Below are 17,242 nucleotides of genomic sequence, written 5' to 3' on the forward strand. Positions count from 1 at the left end.
GAAATTTGTTCTTTTATATATTTTTGAAACTCTTTTATGTATCTTTTCAAACTCCTATGAAAGAAAAAGAACAAATGCCTTGTATCAAGTTAGATGTTTTCAAATTAAGATAACTAGGTGCATGGTCTGATATAGTTATATCACCAATACTGTAATCTTATACATGCATATAAGACTGAGCAATAATTAAAGTACCACCACATAAGATGAGAGATATAAAGTAAAAAAAAAACGCAAAATACCTATGAACAATGGAAAGAAAAACAGAATTGAGTCACTCTGTATGCCAAACTTTAAAAAAGGAACTGTTCACAATTTAAAAATCAGTCCAATTATTATGCAACAAGCGAGGTCTGGTGCTGGCCATGCTCACTCCAAGGACCAACAAGCTGTATCCCCCATTACTCTAGGAAATACTGCAAGACCAAGTTATAATAGTCAAAAGTTACAGAGCTTTAAACAGCACAGAGAAAAACACTTGAGAAATCGGTCATCAGTTTTGGTAGTACAGTGCGTTCCAGCAAGCCCCCAAATGAAAAAAAGAGAAGGACTCCCTTTTACAAATGTAATTTTACCAACAATTAGGCACATTTCTATACTCAGAAACAATTTTTTTCATCATACGCTTATATATTATCAGGAGAACAAACATATGGCCATTATGTATGTTTTCTAGCTGCGGCTTCAACTTTTGAGTCCAGTAATTTTAGTGAGTCAAGCTGGAGATGTCAAACGACACAGAAGGAAGTGGCCAGTGTATAACACACTATACCCAGTCAAGTGCTTGTGGAATGAAAGGTTATATTGCACAGAAGTGTAGACCCGGGACTGACTAAGCTGGCTTCCTGCGGATACCTGAAGAACTTAGCCAGGTTGTTATGCTGATCCTTCAGTGTTGCCAGGTAGAGCATTGCAAAAAGAATTCCCCTCTCGTGAAGCTGCTTCTTTATGTTGAAGAAGGCTTGTCTTTTCCTCATAATCGCCACAAGCAAGTACTCATATATGTGGACAGAGTTGCAGTTGTAGGATAGCTGACCCGCAGCCCTCGCAGCCTGCATGATTTGCACTTTATCTTGAAAGTTGTGAAGCTTCAGAATCAATGCCTGCAGTCTTTCCTCTGTGGCTGGGCAGTGTGGTGGAGCACAGTGAGCCCTGTCCACATTGACACAGCCCTCATTGAAATCCAGATTCAACAGCTTTGGAAGTCACGACTTAAGGAAAGACACTAGGTTTGTGCCCTCCTCACCCTCAGGCAGCCCGATGATTCAGATATTGCAACATCTGCTTCTGTTCTCTAAATTGTCAATTTTCTCAGGGGCTGCATTGGAGTTAGCTCCATGCTTTCTCTGCCAACGGTATCCTCCACTGCAGCCATCCGTGCCTCCACTTCAATGAATCAGCTTTAAAATCACTGGATCCATTTTATTGCTGAAGGCTGCAACCATACCAGCCAAATCCTCCAAAGTAATCCTCTGCACAAGCATTTCGGCCTCATTAGCAGGCTTGTTTTCATCATCCATCTACGACGCAAGGGCCGTTTTGACTTTGGAGGCCAGAAATGTGGAATGTCTTCTTCATCTCAAAGTATAACTTGATTTCATTTGAATCTCTGACACACCTAAGCTATGCCACCTAAGCTATTAAGCTATATTTAGTCATAAAGTGAAAGTGGATTTGAAAATCTCTGCACTGAACTGGATGATCTGGGCCTGCAGCAAATTGAATTTCTTTAGTTGTCTATGAAAGAACATTGTCTGCAATGCTTTCTTTGCTGTGGAGACATGTTCCACTCCCACTTCAGGTCCCTGGATATGGTGGTGCCCAGGAATTTGAGTGACTCCACATTGGAAACCACAAAGTCATTGATGTTTATGACAGGCAGAGAAGTCAACCACCATGTTCACAATCTTCCTGCATGAAGTGGCTATAACTACACTAGGACACCTGCTGTTCAACTTTTCTGTAGGCACATTGGTCATGAGGTTGACCACAGTGGTGTCATCTGCAAATCTCAGGATTTTCACAGACAGTTCCTTGGAGATGCAGTCATTGGTGTAGAGGCTGAAGAGAAGGGACACAACCTTGTGGTATTCCAGTAGACAGTCCAAGTGTCACAAGTATGTTCAAGTATGTCATAAAAAGAATCTGCCAGTAGATGGGATCTGTCACAGATAGCTGGGACAGTTTGACCTGCAGAGGCTCTGGCACTATGGTGTTAAAAGCTAAGCCAAAGTCCACAAACCTAGCTGTGACAAAACCATGTGTCACAATTATTGTCTCCCCTTTGTGCAGCCTTATTTTGCCAGCATGACAGCAATGAGTCTTCTCTTATGTTACTTAATGGCACTGGGGGATTACAGATTACAGATGGCAGAATCTCAAAACATTCCTCAATGCAGACACTCTCAAGATTGTCCATGGTCCTAGTTCCTCTCTTTTGGTCTTTCCTTTTCCACTCACCCCTCAGGTTTTAATGGGGGTTAAAGCTTGATTCTGTGATAATGCGGACACCTGTTTTAGATTTTCCTTTAACCCATTAAATGACGAAGGCCCGCAGACAGGCCCAATGTTTTGACATGCTTCTATAACCTCAGAATAGCTCAACCAGTTTTAATTGAAGCCCCTGTAGTTACTGAAAAATAAGCACTTGTGTGTAATATGCCTGTGATTTTAAGGGGTTAAAATCTCTTGGTACTTTATGGAGTCCATGATAATGTGTCCTAACTCTCTGTGGCCTTTGATGTGAAAACAGCCCTGAGACGTTACAGATCCTCTCCACAATACTTAATAGTGGGAATGAAGTGTTTTTGGTATAATTTTCCTTCCTGTTAAACCAAACTTCTTTTACACTTTGTTTACAAGTGTTTGTTACCATTTTGTTACAACTTTTTTATCTGTTTATAGAACTCAGTTCCAGCCAAAGGTGCAGGAGCATTTAGTGAACTCCATTTGCATTAAAATAGCCTGCTGTCCAGACAGTTTGTTGGCATAGCAGTGGTGTCTGACTGCTACCATCTTATGCAAATCTCCAACTATGATCACTAGAGAGAATTTTGCCTCTCTAACCATCCCCCTCACTGTGTATGGGGGTAAAATAAACACGTATCCATATTTTTTGCAGGTTCACTACAGCTCCAGTTGTTTTAAATTTCATCAATGACCTAACAGTGGACTTGAACTATTTTATTATAAGTATTTTTAACTATTTGCTGATTTATTAACATCAACACACTTTTTCCTTATTTAATTTGTGTATTCTTTAATCTTCCCTTGTTATTGAATGACACGTGTCTAGGAAACTCCAGGGGCTTACACTTGTAGTTAAATGCTTTCTTCTGGCATGCCTTCCAAATAGCTTGAAGGAGGTATTAAGCTTTTAAAGACTTTGTGACCCACTTATATACCCCAATGAAACAGACATGAATGACTGCTTATTAGTTCCCGAACATTCAGGTGGACATTCAGTTACATATTGTCCTTAAAAATTTCTAGGCGTTACAAGTAATGTGATGAATGGTTTTGCCAAAAATAAAATTTTGCTGGACCGCCCAGCTGGCCAATTTATGAGAGTTGCTGTCTCTTACTTTTATTATGTTAATGACTGACTGGGAGACTGAGAGACTGAATCCACTCTAAGGGCTATCGTTTTCGATACTTGGAGGAAGTATCGAAAATGCTTTTGCACTGCTTTTGCATGTGCATGGTGGCTTGCTAGAGGACCACTGAATATGAAAACCTGAGGGTCAGTTTACAGAACCCCCAGTAAGTTACATAATGACACAAGTAACATATAACAGATTCCTCACTTAATAGGTAACACTTAGCACAACTAAATAAAGGACACCAGCTTTACAGTTAGCTGTGGGGCTTACAAGCATGCAAGTTAATGAGACCTCAGTGTGGCATCGCTGTGTACCCAGGCACAGGGATGCCACAATACAGATTAAAAATTGGAACACACATTCATGAAAACATGTCGTGGCTCTTACAAAACAAGAAAGGCTGTTCCTTGAATGTATGCAGTAACAAAAGTGAGTACTGTGTATTATCTTGAGCGGGTTGTGTCAGTTAGAAGTACTAACTTTGCAGTAGAAGCAGTATTGTTATTGTTATTTTTGATGGCTGTTTTTAGAATTAGCACTTCTGTGCAAAACTTTGGTAACCCCTCTAAAAATAATGTATTTTGTTGATTTTTTAACTTAAAAAAAACACAAACGTTTAAAAAATAACACATTTCTGCAAATGTTAATGCACAGTTACTTGATTAACTTAAAAAAGAAATAACCATTGTGGCATGCTGCAAAGTTTGGACCCTACTATAGTACCATCCTCTTTGGCAGATATCACAGCTTGCAGGCACTTTTTTGTGCTCGGAGTCTTACTAGTCTTACATTAGAGATTTTCTTGCAGAACTTGTTCCTGGATTATCTTGTGCTGTCATACATACACAGCATCTTAAAGATCTATGTATTCATTTTCAATGGTGTTCAAGTCAGAGGAGGTGTTGAGGGCCATTCTAAAATCCACCATGCGTAGTATATTCACTGCGGATCATTGTCAACATGTTTACCACCATTATGTGCAATTATGTCAAGTGCAATATTTCTCCATTTATTTACTGTTATTTATTTGCTATTTTATTCACTGTGCAATACTCACTACAATACATACATTTCTACATTTCTAAATTTAAATTTAATACTTTGTATATTTTTCTTGTAATCTTTGTACATATACATATATATCTTTATACTTTTATTGTTTATTCTATTTTATATATTGTTTGTATATTTCCTGCTGCTCTGTCTTCTGTGCTGCTGTAACACCGCAAATTTCCCCGTTGTGGGATTAATAAAGGATTATCTAATCTAATCTAATCTAATCTAATCTAAAAGATTCATCTTGCTTTTTTTTAGTTAATGTTGGATTTTGGGGTATGTTTTGAATCTCCCAGAGAAAAAAATATATTATAAGAGGAGACATATTAGATTACTATGATTTTTTTCCCAGGAGAAATATTTGAGCAGCAGAAGACTTAAGCTAAAATCTCTTTTGTCTTTCCATTTAATCTCATTGTTGTCTAGCAGAAGCTACAGACTTTTTCATATGAGCATTGACCTCCTGTAGTAGTGAGACTCTTTTCAACTTAATTTTTTTGACTGACTGTGTCACATTTGCTTCTAGAAGCAATATTTAGAGAAAACCATTCTTCCATTGACCCCTGTAATGTTTCATGTGCCCCTGACTGCTACACACCCATCCATCCATCCATCCATCCATCATCTAAACCGCTTATCCTTCTGGGTCACGGTGGGGTGCTGGAGCCTATCCCAGCTGTCATTGGGCGGAAGGCAGGATACACCCTGGACAGGTCGCCAGTCCATCGCAGGGCAGACAGACAGACATACACATTCACACACACACACACTCACACCTAGGGGCAATTCAGCATGTCCAATTGGCCTGACTGCATGTTTTTGGACTGTGGGTGGAAACCGGAGTACCCGGAGGAAACCCACGCAGACACGGGGAGAACAGGCAAACTCCACACAGAAATGACCCTGGCCGCCCGGCCGGGAATCGAACCCAGGCCAATCTTGCTGTGAGGACTGATACACACCCTCAAAGCATAATCAAGTGAAGTCAGGCTTTGTCATTTCAGCTATACACAAGTACACAGTGAAACAAAACAGTCCATGGTGCAGCACAGGAACACAAGTGCAAGAGAATATAATATACAGTGTAGACAATACAGTACAATAAATAAATACAAAGGACTTACATTAAATGCAAAACAGAACACAGGCAGTACACAGTACTGAGAGTATGTGGAGTTGTGCAAAGGAAGGTGTAACATACTATGACATGGCAGCTTAGCAGATAACCTAGCATATATGAGCATAGCAGTCACTGAGGTAGCAACCAGAACAGCAATGGTATTGCAGGGGTTTGATGGCCTGCATGGGAAGACCAGCCAAGAGCGAGTTGCAGTAGTCATGCCTTGAGATGACAAGAGACTGAATTAGCACCTGGGTGGCCTCTAGAGTGAGAAAGGGTCGAATCCTCCAGATGTTGTACAGGAGACTAAGTCAGGTTTGCAGCATGAGCTGAGAATGATAACTGGCCATCCAGAATCACACCAAGACATTTTGCATCTTCAGATGGAACAATCAGAGAGTTCTCAAATGAGATTGCAAGATCATGATGAGGACCTGTAGTTGCAGGGATAAATAGCTTCTTGCTAGGATTGAGCTTCAGGTGGTAAGCTGCCATTCATGAAGAGATGTCAGTCAGACATGCCGAGATGCAACTGGAAACCTGGGTGTCAGAAGGTCGGAAGGAAAGCATTAGTTGAGTATAAGCAGAGCAGTGGTAAGAGAACCCACGAGAGGATATTACATCACCAAGAGAACTAGTGTAAAGTGAAAAGATAAGAGGACCCAGCACTGAGCCTTATGGGATACAAGTGGAGAGCCTGCATGGAGAGGATGTGGACCCTCTCCATGTTACCTAATAAGAGTGAACCTCCAGACAGGACTTGAACCACTTCCACGCAGAGCCAGTGATTCCAAGGTCGATGAGGACTTCCAGAAGGATTATATGGTTGACGTTGTCAAAAGCTGCTGAGAGGTCAAGAAGACAATTTGGCTGATCTTGCTGCCTGGAGTCTCTCAGTCACTGCTATAAGGACAGTTTCTGTTGAGGGCACCGGTTTGAAGCCAGACTGTTTGGGGTCCTAGAGCTGGTTCTTTATGAGTTGATTATAGGCTGCACGTTAAAGAATTTTTTGAAAGGAAAGAAAGGAGTCTGTAGCTGTTGACATCAGAGTTGTCAAGCATGGGCTTCTTCAGGATGGGCTTCTTTTTGCACTCTTGAAAGTTGATGGAACTTCAAGGGGTTGTTTATGAGAAAAGTGATGAGGGCAGTAGATCCATGGAGATTCCCTGGAGCAAAGTGGATGGGATGGGATCCAGTGGGCAGGTGGTTGGATTACTGGATTTGATTAGTCTGTGGAAAGAGAAAAAAAACAGTTTAGCAGGTTGAGAACAAGAGGACGAGGTCTAGTGGAAGGAGTGGAGACAGAGGGAAAAGATTGGCGGATTCTATCAGCCTTCTCCTCAAAGAAGGTGACAAAATCCTCAGGGGTGAGAGAAGAGGGTGGAGGGGGAGGAGAAGGTTAAGGAGAGAGGAGAAAATGCTAAAGAACCTGCGTGGATCAGATGCTGATGCTTCCAGTTTCCCTCTGTAGAAAGATGACTTTGCAGCTGTAATTTCAAGTGAGAACTTAGAAAGGAGAGATTGGTAGGAGTGAAGATCAGAGACAAGCTGGGATTTCCTCCACCTTCTCTCAGCCTTCCTTAGTTCTTGCTGGTCGCTGGTTTTGAAGAAAGAAAAACATCTGTAGATATGTCAACTGAGAAAGAAGAAAATGAGTCAGGATGGGGAAGGGTGGTCAGGATAGTTGAAGCGGAAGATGAGGGAGGAATGGAGTGCAGGTTGCGTCAAGTAGAAGAGCATGAAGGGGTGGTATGGACAGGAGTAGCAGGGAGAGAGAGTGTGAAGGATAGAAAGTGGTGATCAGAGCAGTGAAGGGGAGTTACTGTGACATCCAGCGCAGAGGTAGGTCCCTACAATTCACACCTTTGGCTGACCTGAAACCACACCTGAAACTAGTAATTACAATTAAGCACTAGGTTCCGCAAGACAGCCTTGTGACTAACAGAGTCTAAGATAAAGAAAGTCTCAACTCAGAGTCTACCTTTACCAGCAGAAAGACAAATCCCAGTTAGAAGACACAAGCACATTGATTCTTCCAGGGAATACCTCCTTAATTTATTAGCCTTGTGACTGATAGCCCAGCCCCCACAGTTCACACGTTTGGCTAACCTGAAACCACACCTGAAACTAGTATTTACAATTAAGCACTAGGTTCCACAAGACAGCCTTGTGACTAACAGAGTCTAAGATAAAGAAAGTCTCAACTCAGAGTCTACCTTTACCAGCAGAAAGACAAATCCCAGTTAGAAGACAAAAACACACGTAAAAAATCGCATGTGCCAAACTTGCAACAGTTACATGCACTTTGGCAGATGTTACAGCTTGCAAACTCTTTTTGTAGCCAGCGAGGAGTCTTTCTTTCTTGCATTGTTTTTTACAGAACTCCTCTGCAATATTCATGTGCTGTATTGCATGCTTAGTATGTTGAAGATCAACAGAGATGCTAAGGAGATGTTTCATTTGATTCCAGAATTTGTGTGGAGTCCATTTTTCCTTTTTCCATCAATGTTTCATGTCACACACAGCCCCAAATAATTGAGATATAACACACACAGACACACACACACACACAAACACACACACTCACTCACACACACACACTCACATATTACATATATGTTTTATAGAGATAGGCCAAGGTGGTCTTGGAAGTCTTGCACAATGACTATTATTGGCATAACATAGGAATAAGGAATTCTAATGAATAAGTTAAGGTGTAATGAATTACGTCAGTATTGAGACTTTATAACATGGAAAGGAACATGCCACAATTACTTTTTCTTTTTTTTTTCTTTTTTTTTGGGAGGACTTCCAAAAGGATATATACAGGATACAAGTGATCCTGTATATACATGACTCCATATCAATCTCAAACTGTTTTCTAAAAAGCTAGAATTATAGAATAATGTCAACCCTTTAAAATCAGTCTTAGACAGAATATGGCCTGTGTGTAGATGGGAGATGCAGAAGGAATGGAGATTAATAGGGCTTTCCATTCCAGCAAAAAAAAACCTGTAGGAATACAGCATAGCCCCATGAGAATATGACTGGCTGTATATAGAAGCAGAGACAAATGTCAAGCTTTAATCAGCTGTTAGGGAAGCAAAAGAGGATATGTGAAATGTGACTGTACAAAGAGCAATACTTCAGTGTTCTAAAAAGACCATTACACTTGTAAGTCGCTTTGCACAAAACAGACTATAGTATACATCTTTATATGATACTGACTGTTGTTACTGTTATAAAATGAACTGCAAGATTTTTAGAGCTGCTTAAAGTGTTTTATGTGTAAAGTGCTGTATCTGACAGCTTTCTTTACAATATTATTTCAGAATAGCCATCTAGAAATTATTTAAGAACACAAATGCATGTGTCAAGTCACAAAAACACATTTAAATATCATTATTTATAAAGTTCTGTCTGTGTTAATAATGGGTGGCCACACATCATTCTAGACAAATGTTATTGGCATTCAGCTTGCATTGTAATAGTGGTTGCACCAAAACACTGAAATATCCAAATGAATCAAATGAATAATCTGTAACTGCAGTAAAAAAAAAAAATCTTGCTGTTGTAGTTAGCTGTAGCGAGCATATCTTTTCAAAACATAAATTCTCAGTGTACCATGGTATTGAGCAGCATACAAGATCTTCCTGCAGAAAATATTTCTTTCACAATTTTCAAACTGAATGGCTTCTATTCTTTGGGAGAATGGCGGCGCTTTCTGTTCATCCCATATTTCTTTATGCTTTTATTGTCTACCACCTCTAACTCCATTCTGATATATTTAATTGTATCTCAGAGAGCTCTGCACTCTCCGATGTTTGCATTAATTGGTGTAATGGCTGTTGTGGACATGCTTATGCCGATGTTTTCTGTACCACATATGCTGTTTAGCTTTGTATTTGACTGGAATGGAATTTCACTTGTGGGCTGTTTAATACAAATGTTTTGCAATCAGTATGTTGCTGCATATCAGTCCACTTTACTGCTGTGGATGGCTCTAGATCGTTTCTTTGCTATATGCAGACCTCTTTCTTATCACAATTATATGCAAATGCCCAACTTTTTAAAGTTTATTATTTTCCCAGTAATTAGAAATACACTCTTAAATATTGCAGTGATTTCTTTGGCTGGAAAACTACATTTTTGTATGAAAAATGAGATAGATCACTGTTTTTGTGAACACATGGGATTGGTCCAGCTAGCATGTGGAAATACTTCTGTGAACAACTTACTTGGGCTTTTGTCTGCTCTTCTAATACCAGCTGCAGATTTTATTTTTATTACTGTATCTTATGTAATGATATTTGCTTCTGTCATGAAATCAGGGAAGTCCAGCATGAAGGCCATCAACACTTGTATTACACATATAATCGTCATCACATTTAGTTTAATATTTGTTTTGACAGCTTTTTTGTCTTACAGAATAAAAAATGATTTTTCTGCCAACAGTCGGACTTTTTTAAGTACAATGTACTTACTTTTTCCAAGCTGTTTCAACCCAATTATTTATGGAGTGAGAACAAAGGAAATAAGGCAGCAGTTTCTAAAATTCTTTAACCATGTGAAAATTTTACCACATTAATCCAGTGATGTAGGCTGCAGCATTGTTATTCAAACCTGTTCAGTAGCCACAATTGTGTCATTGACTTTAGATTCTGTGAACTGCTGGTTGTTTGATGTTATAGATCCCAGAGTTTGGCATTTTTTCCTGCAGGTATGTTACATGCTATTGTATATGTTCAAAGCAACAAAAAGAATTAAATAATTCTATTTTAAAGCATCCTTGAGTTAGTTAAATGGGTTTAAAATGTATTATTGTTGTTGTTGTTGTTAATATTATTACTATTATTAAAACCATGAAGATTATATTTTTATCTGTGTGTTTACGTTCTGTAGTATATTAGTGATAAAAAACTTAATATATATTAGCTGAATATTAAAATAAGAAATCAGATAATAAATTATCAGGATTAAATGTACCAATTAAACGCAAGTAACCCCATTATGGATTTGAAATCATTTGAAATTTCAGCAAAACTGTCTGGGAAAATTATTCATTTAAAAGTAGCAGAAATCAAGATTAAGGGTGAACTGAGCCTTTATATAGACAGAGATTGGAAATCTTTATTTTTTCCTTATTTTTATTTATGTATTATTATTTATTATTTACTATTTATTTTTTGTGGCATAACAGAGTGCTTAAATATTACTTACAGATCAAATATTAACTTGCAGGTATATGAACACTGAACCTTATACAAAGTAAAATCCAACATATGATATTATAAATACATTGAAAATGTCTATAAATATAAAAAAACTTCAAAGTACAACATAGATCACAATCTTTAATTAAAAATGATAAAAACAAAAACTCTTGAGTCTTATGTTTTCTGCATGCTACGCTGGTTAGACTGGTAGCAAGCTTCTGTGACTTTTCCACTCCAAGATAATTGAAAAAAGAGTCCCCACTTTGATGTTCATCCTTTAGAGGAGTTGATAGGGATTCATTAGGTCACTAAACTGACCTGCTGCACAGTAGAGGGGCTTTGTTCTCAGGCCCACTGTAATAGAATGCATTTGCAAGCACAGTGAAGAGGAATATGCAGAAGGCTCTTTTGCTGGGAGACTGCAGACCCTAATGAACGAGCACCACCTAATGTCAAAGCCTTAGACTTTATAAAATTGATCTTGTATCCAGAAAAGGTCCCTGAATCAAGTGATTAAATGTACAAGCTTAGAAATGGATTCAGTAGGCAATTCTAAATAAATAAAAATATTGTCAGCACAAAGTGAGATTTAATGCATTTTCATGCCTAGGCTAACACCTTTAATAGATGTGTCCTCTCTAATAGCTACTGCTAAAGGCTTGAGTCAAGGCCCAGTCAAGTGCTTGCGGAATGAAAGGTTATATTACACAGAGGTGTAGCCCTGGGACTGACTAAGCCGGCTTCCTGCGGATACCTGAAGAACTTAGCCATGTTGTTATGGTGAACCTTCAGTGTTGCCGGGTAGAGCATTGCAAAAGCAATTCCCCTCTTGTGAAGCTGCTTCTTTATGTTGAAGAAGGCTTGTCTTTTCCTCATAATCGCCACAAGCAAGTACTCATATGTGTGGACAGAGTGGCAGTTGTAGGATAGCTGACCCGCAGCCCTCGCAGCCTGCATGATTTGCACTTTATCTTGAAAGTTGTGAAGCTTCAGAATCAATGCATGCAGTCTTTCCTCTGTGGCTGGGCAGTGTGGTGGAGCACAGTGAGCCCTGTCCACATTGACACAGCCCTCATTGAAATCCAGATTCAACAGCTTTGGAAGTCACGGCTTAAGGAAAGACGCTAGGTTTGTGCCCTCCTCACCCTCAGGCAGCCCGATGATTCAGATATTGCAACATCTGCTCGAAATCGTCAAATTTCTCAGGGGCTGCATTGGGGTTAGCTTGTAGCTTAGCTACCTCCATGCTTACTCTGCCAACGGTATCCTCCATTGCAGCCATCCGTGCCTCCACTTCAAAAAACATGTTTCAGCTTTGGATATTTTGGATGAGATGAGTCAGCTTTAAAATCACTGGATCCATTTTATTGCTGAAGGCTGCAACCATACCAGCCAAATCCTCCAAAGTAATCCTCTGCACAAGCATTTTGGCCTTATAAGCAGGCTAGTTTGCATCATCCATCTACGACGCAAGTGCCGTTTTGACTTTGGAGGCCAGAAATGTGGAATGTCTTCTTCGTCTCAAAGTATAACTTGATTTCATTTGAGTCTCTGACACACCTAAGCTATGCCACCTAAGCTATTAAGCTATAGTTAGTCATAAAGTGAAGGTGGATTTGAAAATCTCTGCACTAAACTGGATGATTTGGGCCTGCAGCAAATTGAATTACTTTAGTTGTCTGTGAAAGAACATTGTCTGCCATGATTTCTTTACTATGGAGACATGTTCCACTCCCACTTTGTGCAGCCTTATTTTGCCAACATAACAGCAATGAGTCTTCTCTTATGTTACTTGATGGCACTGGAGAATTACATATGGAGGAATCTCAAAACATTCCTCAATGCAGACTCTCTCAAGATTGTCCATGGTCCTAGTTCCTCTCTTTTGGTCTTTCCTTTTCCACTCACCCCTCAGGTTTTAATGGGGGTTAAATCATTGAACTGCAATGACCATTTCAAAAGCTTGATTGTGTTAACTAAACCATTTTTTTCTGTGGATGCGGATACCTGTTTTAGATTTTCCTTTAACCCAGTAAATGACCGCAGGCAGGCCCAATGTTTTGGCACGCTTCTATAACCTCAGAATAGCTCAACCAGTTTTAATTGAAGCCCCTGTAGTTACTGAAAATAAGCACTTGTGTGTAATACGCCTGTGATTTTAAGGGGTTAAAATCTCTTGGTACTTTATGGAGTCCATGATAATGTGTCCTAACTCTCTGTGGCCTTTGATGTGAAAACAGCCCTGAAACCTTACAGATCCTCTCCACAATACTTAACAGTGGGAATGAAGGCTTTTTGGTATAAATTTCCCTCCTGTTAAACCAAACTTCTTTTACACCTTCAGTGTTTGTTACCATTTTGTTACTATCTTTTATCTGTTTATAGAACTCAGTTCCAGTCAAAGGTCCAAGAGCATTTAGTGAACTCCATTTGCTTTAAAATAGCATGCCGTCCAGACAGTTTGTTGGCATAGCAGTGGTGTCTGACTGCTACCATCTTATGCAAATCTCCAACTATGATCACTAGAGAGAATTTTGCCTCTCTAACCATCCCCCTCACTGTGTATGGGGGTAAAATAAACACGTATCCATATTTTTTGCAGGTTCACTACAGCTCCAGTTGTTTTAAACTTCATCAATGACCTAAGAGTGGACTTGAACTATTTTGTTATAACTATTTTATTATAACTATTTGCTGATTTATTAACATCAACACACTTTTTCCTTATTTAATATGTGTATTCTTTAAGTCAAATCAAATCAAGAAATCAAATTTTTTTGTATAGCACTTTTTATGTGACAAAGCAGCTTCAGAGAATTCCAGTAAAGACAAAGTTTTAACATGAAATGTAAAACCCGCAGGTGAGCAAGCCAGGGGTGACAGTGGCAAGAAAAAACTCCCTCAGAGCTGAGGAAGAAACCTTGGAAGGAACCAAGGCTCACAAAGGGGGACCCATCCTCCTCTGGTCAAACTACCTACAAAATTATTATACTACTATAATTAATAGTAGTAGTAGTAATAGTTACGAGTCTATGAAAACTTCAATGTAGGGTGGGCAGCTAGTCCAAGGCAAGTGGCAGTAGCTGGGACATGGGCAGCTGGTCTGAAGCGGGTAGTAGGAGAGCTCGACAGACATTCATCCATCAGTGTCCGGCCGGGCAGGTGGGCAGTCGTTTACTTGGAAAAAGGTAGGGAGATTGAATTAGTTTTGTTCTGTTTGGGTGTATGTAAAACAGAGAATGTGAACATTTCCAGAGTGTGGCTAATGACTCTGGCAGATCTGACTATAACATCTTAACTAAAAGGAGAGAACCAAAAGGACACACAAACACAGGAGCACCCTGAAACAATTTGGCATCCCTCCGCTCCACCGTCCACAAACCTGAGTGATCGCATGCGAGCGGCGGGACGACAGCACCAGCGTCTCAGTTTACTATAATTCCCTGTGTCCAGGCTTTAAACGTCAATAAAAGAATTTTGTAATCAATACCGAATTTAACAGGCAGCCAATGAAGTGATGATAGAACTGGACTGATATGATCAAATTTTCTAGTTTTAGTGAGGACCCTGGCTGCAGCAATTTAAACGAGTTAAAGTTTACTTAAATTCCTGCTGGTGCATCCTGACAGTAGTGTGTTACAATAGTCTAGCAGTTATAAAGGCATGTACTAATGTTTCTGCATCATGCAGGGATAAGGCATTTCTTATCTTGGCAATGTTGTGAAAATGTAAAAAAGCTGTCCTAGTGATACTGCCTATGTGTTGATCGAATGATAAATCTGGATCAGTTATGATGCCAAGATTTTTTGCTGCTGAACCAGGTAAAACTGGAAAGTCAGTGAGATTTAAAATTAAATCTCATCTTTTATTTCTTGCCACTTTTGGACCCAGAAGGAGAACCTCTCTGTTTTGTTACTGTTTAGAAGGAGGAAGTTACGCAACATCCAGCCTTTCACGTCTTTTACACAGTCCTCTATTTTCTTTAATCTGTATTTGTCATCAGGCTTGGCTGATATGTACAGTTGCGTATTGTCTGCGTAACAGTGAAAGTTAATGCCATGGTTACTTATAACTGTGCCTAACAGTAACATGTATAATGTAAATAATAATGGTCCTTTTCATATATGTGGTTCTTATGTAGATATGAACTAAGATGTGGGCCACAGCTTTTTCTAAAATTTTAGATATAAATGGTAGGTTAGAAATAGGCCTGTAATTAGACAATACGCTAGCATCAAGGTTTGGTTTCTTGATCAGAGGTTTAATAACTGCTAGTTTAAAAGCTTTGGGTACATGGCCCAGGCTAAGGGACGATTTTACTATAGTTAAAAGAGGATTAATAATAACTGGTAGTACTTCTTTGAGTAATTTTGAGGGGATTGCATCAAGTGTGCAGGTTGTACAATTTGCAGAGGAGATAATCTTCTCTAGTTCTAGCTGTGGGAGTGAGTAGAAAGTTTTCAGCCTTTCTTCTGCAACTACGTTATGTTTTATATCAGCCACATCAGATGACAGCCAAGTTGAATTTAATACTGTGGGTTGAATTTGTTGTCTAATATTTTCAATTTTACTATTAAAGAAGTCCATAAAAACTTCACTGGTGAGAGTCAGAGGAATTTGTGGTTCAGTACCTGCCTGATTTTTTGTAATTTTGGAAATCACACTAAACAGTACTCTAGGATTATATTTATTATTCTCAATCAGCGAGGCCAGATATGCTGAGTGAGCTTTAGTGAGAGTATTTCTATAAGGCTGTCCTTCCAGGCAAAGTGGAACACTTCCAGCTTGGTTGATCGCCATTTCCACTCTAGTTTCCATACTGTTTGTTTTAAGGTATGGGTTTTATCATTGTACCATGGGGCAAACTTTTTCTGTCTTATCCTTTTTATTTTAAGTGGCGCCACATTTTCTAAAGTAGATCGAAAGGTATTTTCTAAATAGTCTGTTAGTACATCTAGCTCCATTGGGTCTGATGGAGTGGAGACTGGGGTTGATAGTTCTGGGAGGTTTTCTATAAATTGTAGGGCGGTAAATGGTTTTATTGAGCACTTTCTAAAATAGCGAGGGGACGTACATGTATTATAGCTAAGACGTAGCTCATAAGAAAAGTAGGTAATGGTCGGAGATTGCTGAGGTTTGCAGTAGGATACTAAGCCTGCCTATGTTCAGACCGAGTGTCAGAACTAAATCTAAAGTGTGACTAAAGTAGTGTGTAGGCCCTGTTACATTTTTGGTAATACCAACAGAGTCTAGGATTGAAGTAAATGCCTTTTTTTAGTGGGTCATCTGCCTTCTCAAAATGGATATTAAAATCTCCTACAATTATTACTTTATCATTGCACACAGCTAGGTTTGCAGCGAAATCACTAAATTCTTTTAAAATTCTGAGTAGGGCCCTGGTGGTCTGTAAATGTTAAATAATGAAAATGCGTTCTTTTTTGTGACCGGATTCGTAATGTTGATGGAAAGATCCTCAAAAGAAGTGAAGGTGTCACATTGTTTCTGACTGATATGTAGGGTATTTTGGTAGATTACACATAATCCACCTCCTTTGCCTGATAATCTTGGGCTGTGTACATAATTATAGCCTACAGGGGTGGCTTCATTTAGTGCTGAATATTCATCCTGTCTAACCCATGTTTCGGTGAGACAGAAAACGTCAAATTTACGATCACTTATAATTTAATTTACGATGACTGCTTTAGAGTTTAGTGATCTTATATTGAGTAACCCAAATTTTAGATTTGAGGTGTTGCTGCTATCATCTGAATACGATTTAATATTGTTTAGGTTGTTGAAACGGGCTGATTGAGTTTTTCTACGTTTAGATTTAGATTTAATTTGGGGGGAAAGACACAGTCTCAATACGGTCGGTTTAGCCTGTCTGTCTGCGGCCTGGTCCCGGCTCTGGACTGTCAGCAGCTGTTTACACTACTCTGCCGACTTACTAAAAGACTATGTGCTATGCTGCAAGAAAGTAAGGCAGCACCCTTCCGCGTGGGGTGGACACCATCCCTACCTTTAAGACCAGGCTTGCCCTCAAAATGTAACCAATTATCTATAAAGCCCATTTGATTTTCCGAATGCCACTTGGACATCCAGCAGTTTAATGCTGAAAGTCTGTTGTAGGCTTCAGTGCCGCGCCACATCGGGATGGGACCAGAGCAAATAATGGCATCAGACATCGTCTGGGCCAGTTTAATCGCCTCTCTAATATTACCCTTAGTTACCTAAGACCACCACAGATG

The 17,242-nt window shown here is 39.4% G+C and overlaps 1 protein-coding gene across 1 annotated transcript; it reads left to right on the forward strand.

Moving 5' to 3' along the window:
• Positions 1-9,403: 9,403 nt before the first annotated feature.
• Positions 9,404-10,366, forward strand: LOC118827545 (olfactory receptor 52K1-like). The gene has a single exon (XM_036598951.1). The coding sequence runs from the start codon at positions 9,404-9,406 to the stop codon at positions 10,364-10,366; it is 963 nt and encodes a 320-aa protein (XP_036454844.1).
• Positions 10,367-17,242: the final 6,876 nt, after the last annotated feature.

The sequence above is a fragment of the Colossoma macropomum genome, unplaced genomic scaffold, assembly GCF_904425465.1.
Source record: "Colossoma macropomum unplaced genomic scaffold, Colossoma_macropomum, whole genome shotgun sequence".
NCBI lineage: Eukaryota > Metazoa > Chordata > Actinopteri > Characiformes > Serrasalmidae > Colossoma > Colossoma macropomum.

Excerpts from the sequence above, each read along its gene's own strand:
- LOC118827545 (XM_036598951.1), top strand. The coding sequence starts at position 9,404 with ATGGTATTGAGCAGCATACAAGATCTTCCTGCAGAAAATATTTCTTTC.